The 16,154-nt window shown below is 40.9% G+C and overlaps 1 protein-coding gene across 7 annotated transcripts in view; it reads left to right on the forward strand.

Moving 5' to 3' along the window:
- Positions 1-16,154, forward strand: part of LOC124554712 (phosphatidylinositol-binding clathrin assembly protein LAP) — a 156,301-nt gene that overhangs the window by 93,147 nt on the left and 47,000 nt on the right. For all 7 annotated transcript variants that reach the window (XM_047128351.1, XM_047128352.1, XM_047128355.1 and 4 more), the window contains 5 exons: positions 5,965-6,067; positions 10,369-10,577; positions 10,661-10,767; positions 10,900-10,941; positions 11,128-11,222. In XM_047128351.1, coding sequence (XP_046984307.1) covers positions 5,965-6,067; positions 10,369-10,577; positions 10,661-10,767; positions 10,900-10,941; positions 11,128-11,222 — 556 coding nt within the window. The remainder of the gene's footprint in view (positions 1-5,964; positions 6,068-10,368; positions 10,578-10,660; positions 10,768-10,899; positions 10,942-11,127; positions 11,223-16,154) is intronic.

Raw genomic sequence — 16,154 nt, forward strand, 5'->3', positions numbered from 1 at the left:
ATGCAGCACACATTCATAGTTCTCCCTGAGCATGCCGAATTATTCTCATTTTCCAGTCCGCGGCAGTCCACTTCTGCAGTCGTTGGCCCATGGTCGAGGCTAAAGATTGCAGTTCACGTGCAGTCCCTTATCTCAGGACTGGAGTCCTTTCCTTTACCACCTCTACTTGCGGTCCATTCACATATGCCTCCATGGTGTACGCTTGGCCCAGCTTCGTCTGGACACTTCACGTGGCCCCATGGACTCCATTAACCCTTAGACACTGGACCTTCGCTTTCGGGAGGACGACGGTTCAATCCTGCGTCCAGCCATCCTGATTTAGTTTTCCGTGATTTCCCTAAATCACTCCAGGCAAATGTCGGGATGGTTCCTCTGAAAGGGCACGGCCGACTTCCTTCCCTAATCCGATGAGACCGATGACCTAGCTGTCTGGTCTCCTTCCCCAAACAACCCCACTCCATTAACCCTGCAGCTCTCCACTGCCACTTCCTCATTAGTCTTGACGTATTCTGGGGCTCTGAAGTGGTTTACAGCGATGGCTCATGGTCGCGTTTGCTTGCCTACGTTCATGGTGGGCCATGTTGAACAGCAATCCTTACCTGATGGCTGCGGTGTATTCACTGCAGAGCTGGTGGCCATTTCTCTTGCACTTCCGTATCTCTATTCGTGCCCTTGGGAGTCTTTTCTTTTACGTACTGACTCTTTCAGCAGACTGAAAACTATCGACCAGTGCTACCCTCGTCATCCTTTGGTAGTGTCCATCCAGGAGTCCCTCTGTCCTGGAACCGTCCAGTCATTCAGTGGTGGTCGTCTGGACCCCTGGTCACATTGGAATCCCAGGAAATGAAATTGCTGACAGGCTGGCCAACAGGCTACACGGAAGCCACTTCCGGAGATAGGCATCCCATGCAACTGACCTGCGTCATTATTACAACACAAGGTTTTTCAGCTTTGGCAGAGAGAATGGCAAAAATCTCAGTACACACAACAAACTTGTGAACCATTAAGGGAAGTCCTCGATGAGGGCCTCTGGAGGGACTCCGTGGTTCTCTGCCGGCTCCGCATTGCCCATGCCTGAGCAACTGACGGTTACCGTCCTGCGCCGTGAAGACCCACCTCAGTGTTGATGCAGTGCCCTGTTGACAGTGGTCCATATTCTTCTGCTCTGTCCTTCTTTGTCTGCCCCGGACTTCATCTTCATTGCCAGACTTGTTATTGATTTTAGCAGGCAATGCCTCATCAGATGATTTGGTTTTAAGTTCATCTGTGAGTGTGGGTTTTATCATTTGATCTTTTAGTGCATCTCTTACGTCCCTCTGTGTCCCTGCATTCTAGTGCTTTTTGGGTGGAGGTTTTCATATGTTATAGCGTGACTGGCTTTTCCTTTTTATTTTTGTGGTCAGCCAGCTGCTGATATCTGCTCGCTTTTTATACTCTTCTGTTTCTTCTATCTCTCTGTGTTGTCCCTCTTTCGTTCCCTTTCGTTCCCTTTCGTTCCCTTTCGTTCCCTTTCGTTCCCTTTCGTTCCCTTTCGTTCTCTTTCGTTCCCTTCGTTCCCTTTCGTTCCCTTTCGTTCCTTCGTTCCCTTTCGTTCCCTTTCGTTCCCTTTCGTTCCTTTCGTTCCCTTTCGTTCCCTTCGTTCCTTTCGTTCCCTTTCGTTCCCTTTCGTTCCCTTTCGTTCCCTTCGTTCCCTTTCGTTCCTTTCGTTCCTTTCGTTCCCTTTCGTTCCCTTTCGTTCCCTTTCGTTCCTTCGTTCCTTCGTTCCCTTTCGTTCCCTTTCGTTCCCTTTCGTTCCCTTTCGTTCCGCCTTTCGTTCCCTTTCGTTCCCTTTTCGTTCCCTTTCGTTCCCTTTCGTTCCCTTTCGTTCCCTTTCGTTCCCTTTCGTTCCCTTTCGTTCCCTTTCGTTCCTTTCGTTCCCTTTCGTTTCTTCTTTCTTTTCTTTCTTTCTTTCTTCTTTTCGTTTCTTTCTTTCTTTCTTTTCGTTTCTTTCTTTCGTTTCTTTTCTTCTTTCTTTCGTTTCTTTCTTTCTTTCGTTTCTTTCTTTCTTCGTTTCTTTCTTTCTTTCGTTTCTTTCTTTCTTTCGTTTCTTTCTTTCTTTCGTTTCTTTCTTTCTTTCTTTCTTTTCGTTTCTTTCTTTTTCTTTCTTTTCGTTTCTTTCTTTCTTTCTTTCGTTTTCTTTTCTTTCTTTCTTTCGTTTTCTTTCTTTCTTCTTTCTTTCTTTCTTTCTTTCTTTCTTTCTTTCGTTTCTTTCTTTCTTTCAGTTTCTTCTTTCTTTTCGTTTCTTTTCTTTCTTCTTCGTTCTTTCTTTCTCTTTCTTTCGTTTCTTTCTTTCTTTCCGTCCCTCTTTCCTTTTCCCCCTCTTTCTTTCTGTCCCTTCTTTCCTTTTCCCCTCTTCTTTCCCCCCCTCTGTCTTTCTTTCCCCCCCCCTCTGTCTTTCTTTCCCCCCCCTCTGTCTTTCTTTCCCCCCCCCTCTGTCTTTCTTTCCCCCCCCCTCTGTCTTTCTTTCCCCCCCCTCTGTCTTTCTTTCCCCCCCTCTGTCTTTCTTTCCCCCCCTCTGTCTTTCTTTCCCCCCCCTCTGTCTTTCTTTCCCCCCCCCTCTGTCTTTCATTCCCCCCCCTCTGTCTTTCTTTCCCCCCCTCTGTCTTTCTTTCCCCCCCATCTCTGTCTTTCTTTCCCCCCCCCTCTCGTTCTTTCTTTTCCCCCCCCTCTCTGTCTTTCTTTTCCCCCCCCCCCTCTGTCTTTCTTTCCCCCCCCTCTGTCTTTCTTTCCCCCCCCTCTGTCTTTCTTTCCCCCCCCTCTGTCTTTCTTTCCTCCCCCCCCTCTGTCTTTCTTTCCCCCCCTCTGTCTTTCTTTCCCCCCCCTCTTCTTTCTTTCCCCCCCCTCTCTTTTCTTTCCCCCCCCCTCTGTCTTTCTTTCCCCCCCCTCTGTCTTTCTTTCCCCCCCCCTCTGTCTTTCTTTCCCCCCCCCTCTGTCTTTCTTTTTCCGTCCCCCCTTTCTTTCTTTCTTTTCTTTCTTTCTTTCTTTCTTTCCGTCTCCCCCCCCTTTCTTTCTTTCTTATTCTTTCTTTCTTGCTTTCTTCTTTCTTTCTTTCTTTCCGTCCCAGCCCGCCCCTTTTTCTTTTCTTTCTTTCTTTCTTCTTTCTTTCTTCTTTCTTTCTTCTTTTCTTTCTTCTTTCTTTCTTTCCGTCCCCCCCTTGCTTTCTTTCTTGTCTTCTTTCTTTCTTTCTTTCTTTCTTTCTTTCTTTCTTTCCGTCCCCCTTTCTTTCTTTCTTGTCTTTCTTTTCTTTCTTTCTTCTTTCCCGTCCCCCCTTTTCTTTCTTTCTTTTCTTTCTTTTCTTTTCTTTCTTTCTTATTTCTTTCTTTCTTTCTTCCGTCCCCCCTCTTTCTTTCTTTCTTTCTTTCTTTCTTTCTTTCCGTCCCCCCTTTCTTTCCCCTTCTTTCCCCTCTTTCCCCTCTTTCCCCTCTTTCCCTCTTCTCCCTCTTTCCCCTCTTTCCCCTCTTTCCCCTCTTTCCCCTCTTTCCCCTCTTTCCCCTCTTTCCCCTCTTTCCCCTCTTTCCCCCTCTTCCCTCTTTCCCCTCTTTCCCCTCTTTCCCTCTTTCCCCTCTTTCCCCTCTTTCCCCTCTTTCCCCTCTTTCCCCTCTTTCCCCTCTTTCCCCACTTTCCCCTCTTTCCCCTCTTTCCCCTCTTTCCCCTCTTTCCCCCTCTTCCCCTCTTTCCCCTCTTTCTCCCTCTTTCCCTCTTTCCCCTCTTTCCCCTCTTTCCCCTCTTTCCCCTCTTTCCCCTCTTTCCCCTCTTTCCCCTCTTTCCCCTCTTTCCCCTCTTTCCCCTCTTTCCCCTCTTTCCCCTCCTCTTTCCCCTCTTTCCCCTCTTTCCCTCTTTCCCCTCTTTCCCTCCTCTTTCCCCTCTTTCCCCTCTTTCCCCTCTTTCCCCTCTTTCCCCTCTTTCCCTCTTTCCCCTCTTTCCCCTCTTTCCCCTCTTTCCCCTCTTTCCCCTCTTTCCCCTCTTTCCCCTCTTTCCCCTCTTTCCCCTCTTTCCCCTCTCTTTCCCCTCTTTCCCCTCTTTCCCCTCTTTCCCCTCTTTCCCCTCTTTCCCCTCTTTCCCCTCTTTCCCCTCTTTCCCTCTTTCCCCTCTTTCCCCTCTTTCCCCTCTTTCCCCTCTTTCCCCTCTTTCCCCTCTTTCCCCTCTTTCCCTCTTTCCCCTCTTTCCCTCTTTCCCCTCTTTCCCCTCTTCCCCTCTTTCCCCTCTTTCCCCTCTTTCCCCTCTTTCCCCTCTTTCCCTCTCCTCTTTCCCCTCTTTCCCTCTTTCCCTCTTTCCCCTCTTTCCCCCTCTTTTCCCCTCTTTCCCCTCTTTCCCCTCTTTCCCCTCTTTCCCCTCTTTCCCCTCTTTCCCCTCTTTCCCCTCTTTCCCCTCTTTCCCCTCTTTCCCCTCTTTCCCTCTTTCCCCTCTTTCCCCTCTTTCCCCTCTTTCCCCTCTTTCCCCTCTTTCCCCTCTTTCCCCTCTTTCCCCTCTTTCCCCTCTTTCCCCTCTTTCCCCTCTTCCCTCTTTCCCTCTTTCCCCTCTTTCCCCTCTTTCCCTCTTTCCCCTCTTTCCCTCTTTCCCCTCTTTCCCCTCTTTCCCCTCTTTCCCCTCTTTCCCCTCTTTCCCCTCTTTCCCCTCTTTCCCCTCTTTCCCCTCTTTCCCTCTTTCCCCTCTTTCCCCTCTTTCCCCTCTTTCCCCTCTTTCCCTCTTTCCCCTCTTTCCCCTCTTTCCCCTCTTTCCCCTCTTTCCCCTCTTTCCCCTCTTTCCCCTCTTTCCCTCTCTTTCCCCTCTTTCCCCTCTTTCCCCTCTTTGTTATGTCTTGTCTGTTTTATTCTCACACTTGTGGCATTGTTTTATTAGGAACAAGGGACCAATGACCTTGTAGTTTGGTCCCTTCTCCCCCCTCTTTTAAACCAACCAACCAGCCTTAGGCACTGGCTAAGCTAGTGCCATTTTATATATGCTAAACTTCATTGTAAAGCATATCATAGCAAGACTTCAGTGTAGTTTCTGGGTTTTGTATTGAGTGCTTTCACTAGTGTCTGAACATAATTGCAATTACCACACAGGTTATTCAAACATTTATGTTTGTGACTTCAGTGTAGGTATCTAATTTTTCCTTACTATGTTCAGAAATAGTCCTTTTTGCTTCATATTTTCTACTGCTCATATTAGAACTATTTCTGTTAGAACAAGATATTCAGTTAAGTCTTCCCTCCACATTAACAAAACTGGATTTCAGTTAATCCAATTATATTAATTGGATGGACCACTTAATTCAATGAATTGTAGATAATCCTAGTATTAGGAATGTACTTGAAAATACTCATTCAGAGTGTTAACTAGCTTAAGGTGTTAGATTAGTTTTTGTGCCCCTGAAAAACATACCCTTAAGGGCTTAGATTGCTTTAAGTGTTAAATCATATGAAACGACAGTAGTTGGTGAAACAAGATCAGAGATAGTTGCCATGGGCCTGGCACAACTGCTTCACGGATCCAGCCACGTAATTTGATTTTGTACCCATCTTTAGTGCAATTCATGGTGTTACCACAACTTTACAGAAAACTATTGTTCCCACTTGCACCACTTGACATTTGCAAGCTGGCAACAGTGCAGCAAGCTGTCAGTTACCTTTAACCAACTGAGCTCTTCCTAGATGTAAAGTGAACTTGACTCCATTAATGTCCATATTGCTGTTCAGTTGTAATGAGATGAGATCTCGACACATGAAAATGGCTCCAATCCTCTTTTTTCTTTTTTTCTTCTTTTTCCTTTTTTCTTTTGGGGTTGATCCCAAAAAACAAGTCTTTACTTCTAGTTCCACTATAGGCTCTAAGCTGAAATATAAATGGCAAAGATTAATTTATTCATAATACTGTAAATTTGTGTGCGGCTGTCAATTGATTTCCTGTATTTAACAATTTTCCCCCTTTTTTTGTTTTCAGGTTATGACATGTCTCCATTTATTAGGAGATACGCCAAGTACCTGAATGAAAAAGCGCTTTCATACAGAACTGTTGCATTTGATTTTTGTAAAGTAAAACGTGGGTAAGTTATAAAAAATTATTTCATTGAGTAGTTCCTAAAACATGCAAGTTGGTGAAGAGTGGAAAGGGGTACACAGTTGTTGGTTTAGTTTGTGTCAAAAACATGACAAACTGTGCTAAACAATTTGTTAGACTTCGCTTGAAAATGGGGGGAAATGGGAAGTCTCCCTCTGCAATGTCTCGTTGCTTTATCGCAACTCGAGCAGCACACTGTAGGTTCCAAATAAGTAATAGTAGACTAAATGGTCGAAAAGTGTGGGGGATTTTTGGAAAGGGGTGAAAATCTGAGCTACTCAAAGCTGGAGGAATAAAGTGGATAACTTGCAATCTTAGTATTGAAGATGCACGAGCTTTGTTATTCGTGAACACACATGTCGAAGTGCTTTGTCCTAATGAATATGAATTGGTATTCTGGAAACTTCAGTTTCATGAATTCTGGGTGTCGATATAGTTACTGAAACCAGTATTCTACCTCTGATTTGCTTCTTCAAATTAACAACTTCTGAACAACACTTACAATGCACACAAACCTTTTGTATAATTTAATAGGTTAACGGCAGGCAAGAACAAGTTTAGTGTATGTTGTAATTGCTTTTCAGTTTTATTCCACAGTTATCAAAGAATCTTTTTCATTAAATTGACAGTGGCATTGACAATAAGATTTTCATGGAGAATGGTAACATGAAAGCAGAAACATGAGAACCCTTACCTGGAACACATCTAATGCATACAGCAACCCATGTGAATACATAGATATAATTATTCTTCTGTGTGAACTGGAGGAGCTCAATCACCCCAAAAACTTTGTTTGAAATACTCATTGTGTCCATGATGTGATAGGCAACAGGCAAGCTATGTCAGTAATATCATTGAGGCAGCAAGGAATGACAATAGTAGTGGTAGGTGTTGGCAAAGAAGACTGAGACAGTGACTAAATTGTGCTCTTTGTATAGAGATAGTCACTTAACTTTCAAGCTGTGGCAAATGTTACAATGTAGCAACAAAGCCCAGTATTGTTTGATATTGTTTATAATGTGGTATCTTGCTGTTCAGGATATGGATTCATTATTATACTCTTGATTTCTTGGATGCCTGACATAGTTATAAATTATTCCGTATGTTTCGTTCACCTTTATTCTGATCCACTAAGTAATTCTGAAGCCATGGTAGGCACCTTTCCATGTGCAAAATAATTTTTTTTTTTTTTTGAAAAATCTTCTGATTAGTTTGATGCGACCCACCACGAATTCGTCTCCTGTGCCAACCTCTTCATCTCGGAGAGGCACTTGGAATACATCCAGCAAATAATTAAGGATGTAGATTGCAATCTGTATCTTCTTCTACAGTGTTTGACCTCTACAGCTTCCTCTAGTACCATGGAAGTCATTTCCTGATGCCTTAGCAGATGTCCTATCATCCTGTCCCCCCTCTTTGTCAGTGTTTCCCACGTATTTCTTTCCTCTTAGATTCTGAACAGAACCGCCTCATTCCTTACCTTATCAGTCCACCTAATTTTCAACATTTGTCTGTGGCACCACATCTCAAACACTCTTCTGTTCCAGTTTTCCAACACTCCATGTTTCACTACCATAAATGCTGTGCACCAAATATACATTATCAGAAATTTCTTCCCCAAATTAAGGCCTATGTTGGATACTAGTAGACTTCTCTCAGCCAGGAATGCCCTTTTGGATAGTGCTGTTCTGCTTTTGATGTCCCCCTTGCTCAGTCAGTCATTTGTGATTTTGCTGCCTAGCAGCAGAATGCCTTAACTGCATTTACTTTGTGACCATAAATTCTGATGTTAAGTGTCTCAGTGTGTCAGGAGTCAATTTAGAAGACATTGGTGATCCAGTATTCGTACCAGAATTTAAGATTTGGAGGACTTAGCATCAAATAAGGCAGGAGGGACAGAAATTCCATCAGGATTTCTAAAATCATTGGGGAAGTGGCAACAAAATAACTATTCACATTGGTGTTTCTGCTACTTCTCATTATTTCAGGCTTTATTCGATTTACTCTCTCCGTATTCTGCACTTGGTAGGCTGTTAATTCCATTCAGCAGAGCCTGTAATTCTTCTTCACTTCCACTCAGCATAGCAATTTCATCAGCAAATCGTGTAAGTTATATCTTTTCATCTTGCATTTTAATCCCACTCCTGAACATTTCTTTTATTTCCATCATTGCTTATTCTGACATACAGATGAAATGGTAGGGACGGAAGACTACATTCCTGTCTTAAACCCTCTTCAGTTTGAGCACTTCATTCTTGGTCATCCACTATTGTTAACCCCCATGGCTTTGTACATATTGTATATTATCAGTCTCTCCCTACAGCTTACCCCTACTTTTTCATAATTCCAAAAATCTTGCACCATTTTATATTGCCGAATGCTTTTCCAGGTCGACAAATCCTATGAACACGTCTTGATTTTTCTTTAGTCTTGCTTCCATTATGAACTGCAATGTCAGAATTAGCTCTCAGGTGCATTTACTTTTCCTAAAGCCAAACTGATAGTCAACTAACACATCCTAGACTTTCTTTTCCATTCTTCCATATTTATTATTGTCGGCAACTTGGATGCATGAGCTGTTAACCTGATTGTGTGATAATTCTCACACTTGTCAGCTCTAGTAGTCTTCTGAATTGTCGATGGTATGTTGCCAGACTCATGCACTCTACACACCAATGTGAATAGTTATTTTGTTGCCACTTTCCGCAATGATTTTAGAAATCCTGATGGAATTTCTGTCCCTCCTGCCTTATTTGATGCTAAGTCCTCCAAAGCTCTTTTAAATTCTGATTCGAATACTGGATCACCAATGTCTTCTAAATTGACTCCTGTTTCTTCTTGTATCATATCAGACAAATCTTCCCCCTTGCAGAGGCCTTAACTGTACTGTTTCCACCTATCTGGATTCTCCTCTGCATTTAAGTGGAGTTTCCATTGAACTCTTAGTGTTATCACACTTGATTTTTAATTTCACCAAAAGTGTTTTTTTTTCTCCTGTCTGCTGAGTCAATCCTTCAGAAAATTATTTGTTTTTAGATTTCTTCACATTTTTCATGCAGCCATTTTGTCTAAGGTTCTCTGCACTTTCATGGTGCAATTATCCAGGCAAAATGTTTAATCCTAATACTATCCCACACTTAGACTGCTGACACTTCCTGCCGGGTCAAAACTATGTTCTGTAGTGACTGAAACCTAAAATGTTGTTTGAGGGGCAGTGCTCTTATGGCCTGTGCTATCCAGGCAAAACTTGTCTTCTCTCAATATATGGGATGGTTGAAAATAGCACGCACTTTGCTACAGAGTGAAAAATTAATCCAGAACTTTTAGTGAAATGGACTACTTCCCCATGACACATGTGGTTAATGTGGAAGGTTTCTGCGGCCATGTTTGAACTCTGGAGACTTTTCATAATGATGGGAAAGATAGTTTCTACATAATTTCATGAAATAATTGTTACATTTGTAACTGTCTATAAAAAGATTCCCATCTCTTTCTGGCCACAGATGCTGGTGACAGCTGCATATCCCTCTAAAATCTGTTACAGAGTTGGGAGAATTATTTGCAGCAGATTCAGGTTGATTGTCATAAGTCTTCTGGCAGAGGATGTAAAATTTCCGTGCCACCAGTGAATTATTAATCACTGATACTTGTTCTGTGTGTTTGGTTTAAGTGGCAAAGGATGCTTCAGAATATTTTCAGTACTTATTATTTACAATATTAAGTATGCCTGCAAGACAGAATTTGTCATTTAAAAGTAAAGAATAGGTACAAAATAAATTACTTTTGTGAAGAAGGAAAAATACTTCCAAAAAATGAGTTTGTATTACTGTGATACTTCTGATGGCAAATTCAGAATTATGAAGTAAATGTCAATTAACAGAATGCTAAGTGACAATAAGCTTATCCTCTTAAGATAGCTACTCTGGAAAAGTAAATAATTACAAATAAAATGTATCAAAATCCCTGAAGGTAAAAATATTAGTAATTTGCTAAGAATCCGTGATACATAGACTCCTTCATGTTGTCATAGATTCCAAGCATTAATGAAAATGGTAATATAGAATTTTTGTGTACAAAATTTAATTTGCTTGATTCTGTAATTTTTGTATGAAATCTGCTAATCTGACATGTTCGAAAAACAGATATGCAAAGTAATGAAATAAAATGGTCCAGAAGTAATAAAAATAGTTGTCCATTGATAAACTATTTGCACCAACTTAAAATAACTTCTTACTTAGCTGTGTGTGACTTCTGTGTTCATTGTTTTTTCTTTTACTTTCACCCCAGGAAAGATGATGGAACATTAAGAACAATGAGTGCAGAGAAACTACTCAAAACCTTGCCAGTGCTACAGAGCCAACTTGATGCATTGTTGGAATTTGATTGTACAGCAAATGACTTAACTAATGGTGTCATTAATATGGCATTTATGCTACTCTTCAGAGATCTGATTAGGTTATTTGCTTGTTACAATGATGGCATAATAAACCTGCTAGGTATGTAACTTACAATATAAATTTAATAAAAGAGCATCACAGAAGCACAGATGTATAACTCTTAAGTGCTTTCCTTGTTCCAGAAAAATATTTTGATATGAATAAGAAGCAGTGCAGAGATGCTCTGGATTTGTACAAGAAATTTCTCATTAGAATGGACAGAGTAGCAGAATTTCTTAAAGTTGCAGAGGTAACTACTACTACTACGACTACTACTGCTACTACTGCTACTACTATTACTACTGCTACTACCACTAATGAATATTATGATGATGTAAAATTAATTTACAAAATTTGTTTACTTGAAAAACTTTTGTTTCAGAATGTTGGTATAGACAAAGGAGACATACCAGACTTAACAAAGGTAAAGTAGTAGTTTGTTTCTTTACTGTGGGTGGAAGGTTAACAGCTTGTTGTTGCAATTTTTAATTTTTTCATGAGCATGCATGTAAATGTTAAAGATTGCTGTCATAAAATTTACACTGCAGTATGGTATTTATGGATTATAATACTTGCAGATACATAATTGAACTATAAAATCTGTTTCCAGGCTCCCAGTAGTCTTTTGGATGCTCTGGAACAGCATTTAGCCTCACTGGAAGGCAAGAAGGGCTCTGCAGCAAACACACCTACTCAGACTGCAAGGTGAGATAGATGTAATAAAATCTGAAAATTGTTTTAAAAATTACTGTTACTACTTATTGATAAGGTTGAGGTTACGGATATGAAAGTAGCTAGGATGATTGCCGTACTAGTAGATGGGAACAATGGCAGGAGGGTGTCCACAATGAGGAAATCAAAGAAAAACTGGGAATGAACTCTACAGATGTAGCAGTCAGGGCGAACAGGCTTAGATGGTGGGATAATTTTACACGCATTGGAGAAGCATGTTTACACAAGAGACTCGTGGGTTCAGCAGTAGAGGGTAGGACGACTCGAGGTAGACCAAGGAGAAGGTACCTGGTTTCGGTTAAGAATGGTTTTGAAGTAATAGGCTTACCATCAGAAGAGGCACCAATGTTAGCACTGAATAGGGGACTATGCTACAGACTGAATGCTGAAAGGCATAATCGGTCGATGATGATGACGACGACGACCTGTTATAATTGTTGCAACAAACTGTTTTGAAATTTTTCAACAAATACAACAAAATAATGACTGAGGAAATGCATTCAGATGGAAGAGATCATTCAGCAGCAAAAAAAGTCTTGGATGAAATGTGTTCTTTCCTAATAAGTTTCAGGAGGCATTAAACTACTCCAGTTCATGGTATTTACGCTTTAGGTACTACTTTACAACACAGTTTTAGGAAGTGGATTTTATATTATAAGAGAAACAGTGCCAATAAGCCTTTTTGTGCATGGGTACACAGCCACGTCAAATTCCTTGATCACTTTCCTGGGAGATTTATTTGTTATCTTATCTGAAACACACTCTTTATTGTAAGTGATCATCTGATTCTGCCTCTTCAGTCATTATGAAACATAACACACATTGTTATATGCTTCCATCTGTCTAAAACCTAAGAGTTTCGCAAAAACTGATAGAAACTTCTATCACATCCATCTTTATAGTTTCTCAAAATGTGGATGGTTAATGTTTGAAGTTTCTTAATGTGTTGCCAGTTCGTGGCCTTTTTAAAAGGATTATTTGGAAAGCACAGTCCAAATAGCTGTAACTAATAGTGTCCTGTGAACAATGAAATTCACATCCACTCAGGCTCCTGGCATGCCTTACTCGTAAGAGGATACCATTTGCGTGGTTGTCATTGTGTCCAGTGTAAGCTCAAAATGTGTAGAACATTCTCAGTTACTTAAATGCAGTCTGTGATCCCATTTTTGACGAAGTGACACTGGGCCACTGAAAATCCATTGGCAGATAAGTGAAATGTATGACTACAATGTGATGAATGACAGCAAAGTGTGTAAGTGGGTGAGAGCTTTCAAGGATGGAGAAGAAAAGTTCATGAAAAACTGTGACCAGGCTGACTAGCAGTGACAATAGATTTTGTCAAAACCATGGACGAACAGATTTGTGAAGTCTGGCAATTCACTTGTTCTGGCAGAAAGTGCTTCCAACAGATGATATGAAAGAAGTGTTTAGGAATGTTAGCTTTGCAGATGGCAGGCATCTATGACTTACGTGTACAAAAGTTTGTAGAATGTTACGATGAATAGAATGTCAAATCACACTTTTTAGCCGTCTAAATTTCCAAATTGTTGTTTTATTGGGTTGCCAGTTTTGTCATTACTACACCATCTTCAGGCCCCCTGATTGCTCCAGTCCAGTCAAAATAGGGGCCAGAATTCAATGACTGGTATTTATAGATTTTTGAGACGGCGATCACTTTCTGAGGTGATCGTTCTCTCAAAAATATAGGTATACCAGTTATTGATGTTGGCCCATATTTTGACAGGATCAGAGGTGGGAATCTTTCTGAATGTCAGTCAGGGGGTCTGAAGATGCCATATTATGTCATCGAAATTGGTAGCCCAATAAAGTAACAGTTTCGAAACTTGGACTGCTGTACTGAACAGCCAAGGTCCTGCAACCATCTGTTAAAAGGTGGACATAGTTATGACAAATATTTAAACAAATATGGAAACTTAGTGGAAAAAATAAACATGTAAGGAATTAGTTTTTGGAAAAATCTGTGATGGTTTGTTCTAGAAGAAATTGGACCTTACTCTCTGGATAACTCTCGTATTTTATTTGGTGAGTGAATGACCACAAGCATTCTGTAATGCATCTAATTATTTAACTCAAGGCAGTACGTGGGTCTTTGTGTAGGATGTTTACCATAAGGGTGCATAGGTGGAAGACACTATCAGACGGTATGTTGTTCCTATAATTTCTGCTGCTTAAATTTTCTGTACTATACTATCGCAAAATGTGGAAAGAGTACACTGCAACCTGCTAAAAACTGAATCTAAAGTAGTGGCTGTCTTCCTGTTTCTGAAAGGCATAGCCATTTCTTATGTGGGTATACTACTTGGAAGATGGGGCCAAGAAATTGTTTAACTTCTGTTAACCTCTGTCACAGCTGTCAAGTGCCTTGCAGAGTATAGGTGTAGATGTTAAGAACTGGCATAGCTGCGGAAGTGGAGGCCCAGCTACTGGATGACTGAGGCTGAGGTAGTGCATTAACTATGGTTCACTGGAAAAAAATTTAAAGAGCTTTTGTATGTGTTAAAGATCTTTGCCGGACAGAGGTTCTCCTTGCTCATACCTGAGCAAAAGACTATGCCAAAAGCAAATGAAGGCCAAAATTAGCAACTTAGTCATCCTGATCCAGAAGATTTATGACTGCCTAATCAGATGCAGCAATTGTTGGACACATTTGGAATCCAAAACCAAAGGTCGTAGCGTACTTCGAAAACCTGCATTCAGACAACAAAATACAAGTATATCATAAACAAAGGCTATGTTCTGTAGTTTCTGAAAGATTGCCATATAGTGAAGTTGACAGATTCTCTATAAGGGATGGTCACAAAATATTTCCTGGATCTTCTGATATGAGGATGTGAGGCAACACCCATTTCCCAGACTGGCTGTGAGCGTATTGTGTAAACATGAATTGAAGTGGCATGGCTGAAGGTGGAGTGGATCTCAAACCAGCAATCGACCAGTAATGTACTTGCCCACTGGATTTCCCAGAGTGATATGGTCAGACACACATGGTTGAAGAGGTGCTAAAGGATGAACGTGTCCAAGGTGGCTGATTTCAGTTTGATTGATGTTTTGATCGATTACACTCATTTGGCCATTTACATGGACATAAGTCATCTGAAAGCAGTGCTACCTTTGTAAGTTCTAATACAGTCATTAAATGCAGCTCAAAAAGGCACTTACTGTGAACAGGCTGTTTCATTAAAAATGTTAAGCATGTGTGCACATAATTTCTATTTGTCATTTGTGAAGAAAATATCATGTGGTTTGAGGAGGATTGGGAGGGACACTTCTCAACTTTTAAATATTATCTGTGGATTGTATATGTTGCCAGTGGTGGTACAATTCGTTGATTTGATGTATTTTGGCATTCAAAGGAGGAGACAGAAAAGGATGGACTTAGGCATGCTGTGGGTAGTTGTGGTCCAAGCCACAGAGGATGTACCTTGTGCATGAGTTTTAGGGTGACTTTGAACTATTAAAGTGATAGAATTTGGATGGAAGTATGCCACTTAGTGCTTTAACTTTTTGTAGGGATTTACTAAAAATCACTACCAGAGCTAAACTTGAAATCTGGCAACCAGTCACAACTCTAAATTCTGCGAGTATCTGACAGCATGCAGCATGGGGTGCTTGGAATTATTTCTGTTGTGTTTGAGAATTGCTATTGGTTAGCCTGAAAGACTGCATGAATATTTACAGGACTTAACATTCATTAACATACTACTTAACACTTTATGTGAACTAGTTACTGATCTATAAACGATGTGTTGGGAGATTTTATAATAATTGCATTTGGGTTGAATAGTTGAATTCAGCAAATGTGCTTGCACTAACAGTCCAGTTTTGTAAACAAGCAGTGTCTGCCATTCTTTCTTATAAATGCATTAATTGTCTACTTTATAGGGTCACTATTCTATTTAGTATGTTTGTTGAGTAATTGGATCATAAATTGGTTAAAACTGGTCTTTGGTGTAGCCTATTATTTATCTCTGTTCATAAATTATGCTGTCTTACTTCTAAAGCATGTGAAACTTAAAAAAATTTTGATAGCAGGATAACTTGAGAAACAAATCTTGACTAGCTTAGCTGCAAAGCTTAATGCAATGGTTTGTGACCCAACCGTACGACATATAACAAGTTGTTCTTAGATATGGGTCGTGCATTTTCCCATCTGCTGCAAGCAAGTATTAGGTTCCTTTGTTGGCTGATGTGCCCAGATAAAGCATCAGTCAAACATGACTGTGCTAACCTCAGATCTAGTGGTCAGAGGGCCCAGTGTACAGCCTGTCAAAAACTGAACACAGATAAAGTATGAAAACGGGAAGGTATACTGGACTGTGAAAAAAGCAAAATAGAAATGGTGAATGATCAAAGAACAAAAATGTAAAATATAGAGCAGCCGGGAAGAGACAGTGTTGTGGTGAAGTGATTAGTGATGAACTGCCACATGGGCAAGCTGTGTTAAAATCTCCCATGTGTCAATATTTCTTTTTTTCTGTTTTCTTTTTTCCTGCTGTTTGCTTTATTCAAATTTGTCTGTCGTGGTGTAATGTCCATTGCCAACAGCGAGGTGTAATGGAAGTTGATTCTGCACAACTACTCTATTAGCAACAGGACGTGGCTTTCAAATGGGAACCACAAACTTTTGATAAGGCAAAGAGTCAACTGAAATCTCCACCAGAAAACATGTATGATGTCATTCATGGCACTAGTGACAGTCTCTCTCATATGATAGGAAACTCTTATCGATGCATCTAGTTTGTATGACTGGTGAGTGAGTGATAGGCCTCCTTGCCCGATACAGGTGTTCGTAGGACTGTGAATGAATGTGAGCACTCCCAAAGAAATGATGAAAACATAGTTCACACCTTTTCAGTGTTTCCATTTCTGAGAGGCATCCATATT

This window comes from Schistocerca americana, chromosome X (genome assembly GCF_021461395.2).
Source record: "Schistocerca americana isolate TAMUIC-IGC-003095 chromosome X, iqSchAmer2.1, whole genome shotgun sequence".
Lineage (NCBI taxonomy): Eukaryota > Metazoa > Arthropoda > Insecta > Orthoptera > Acrididae > Schistocerca > Schistocerca americana.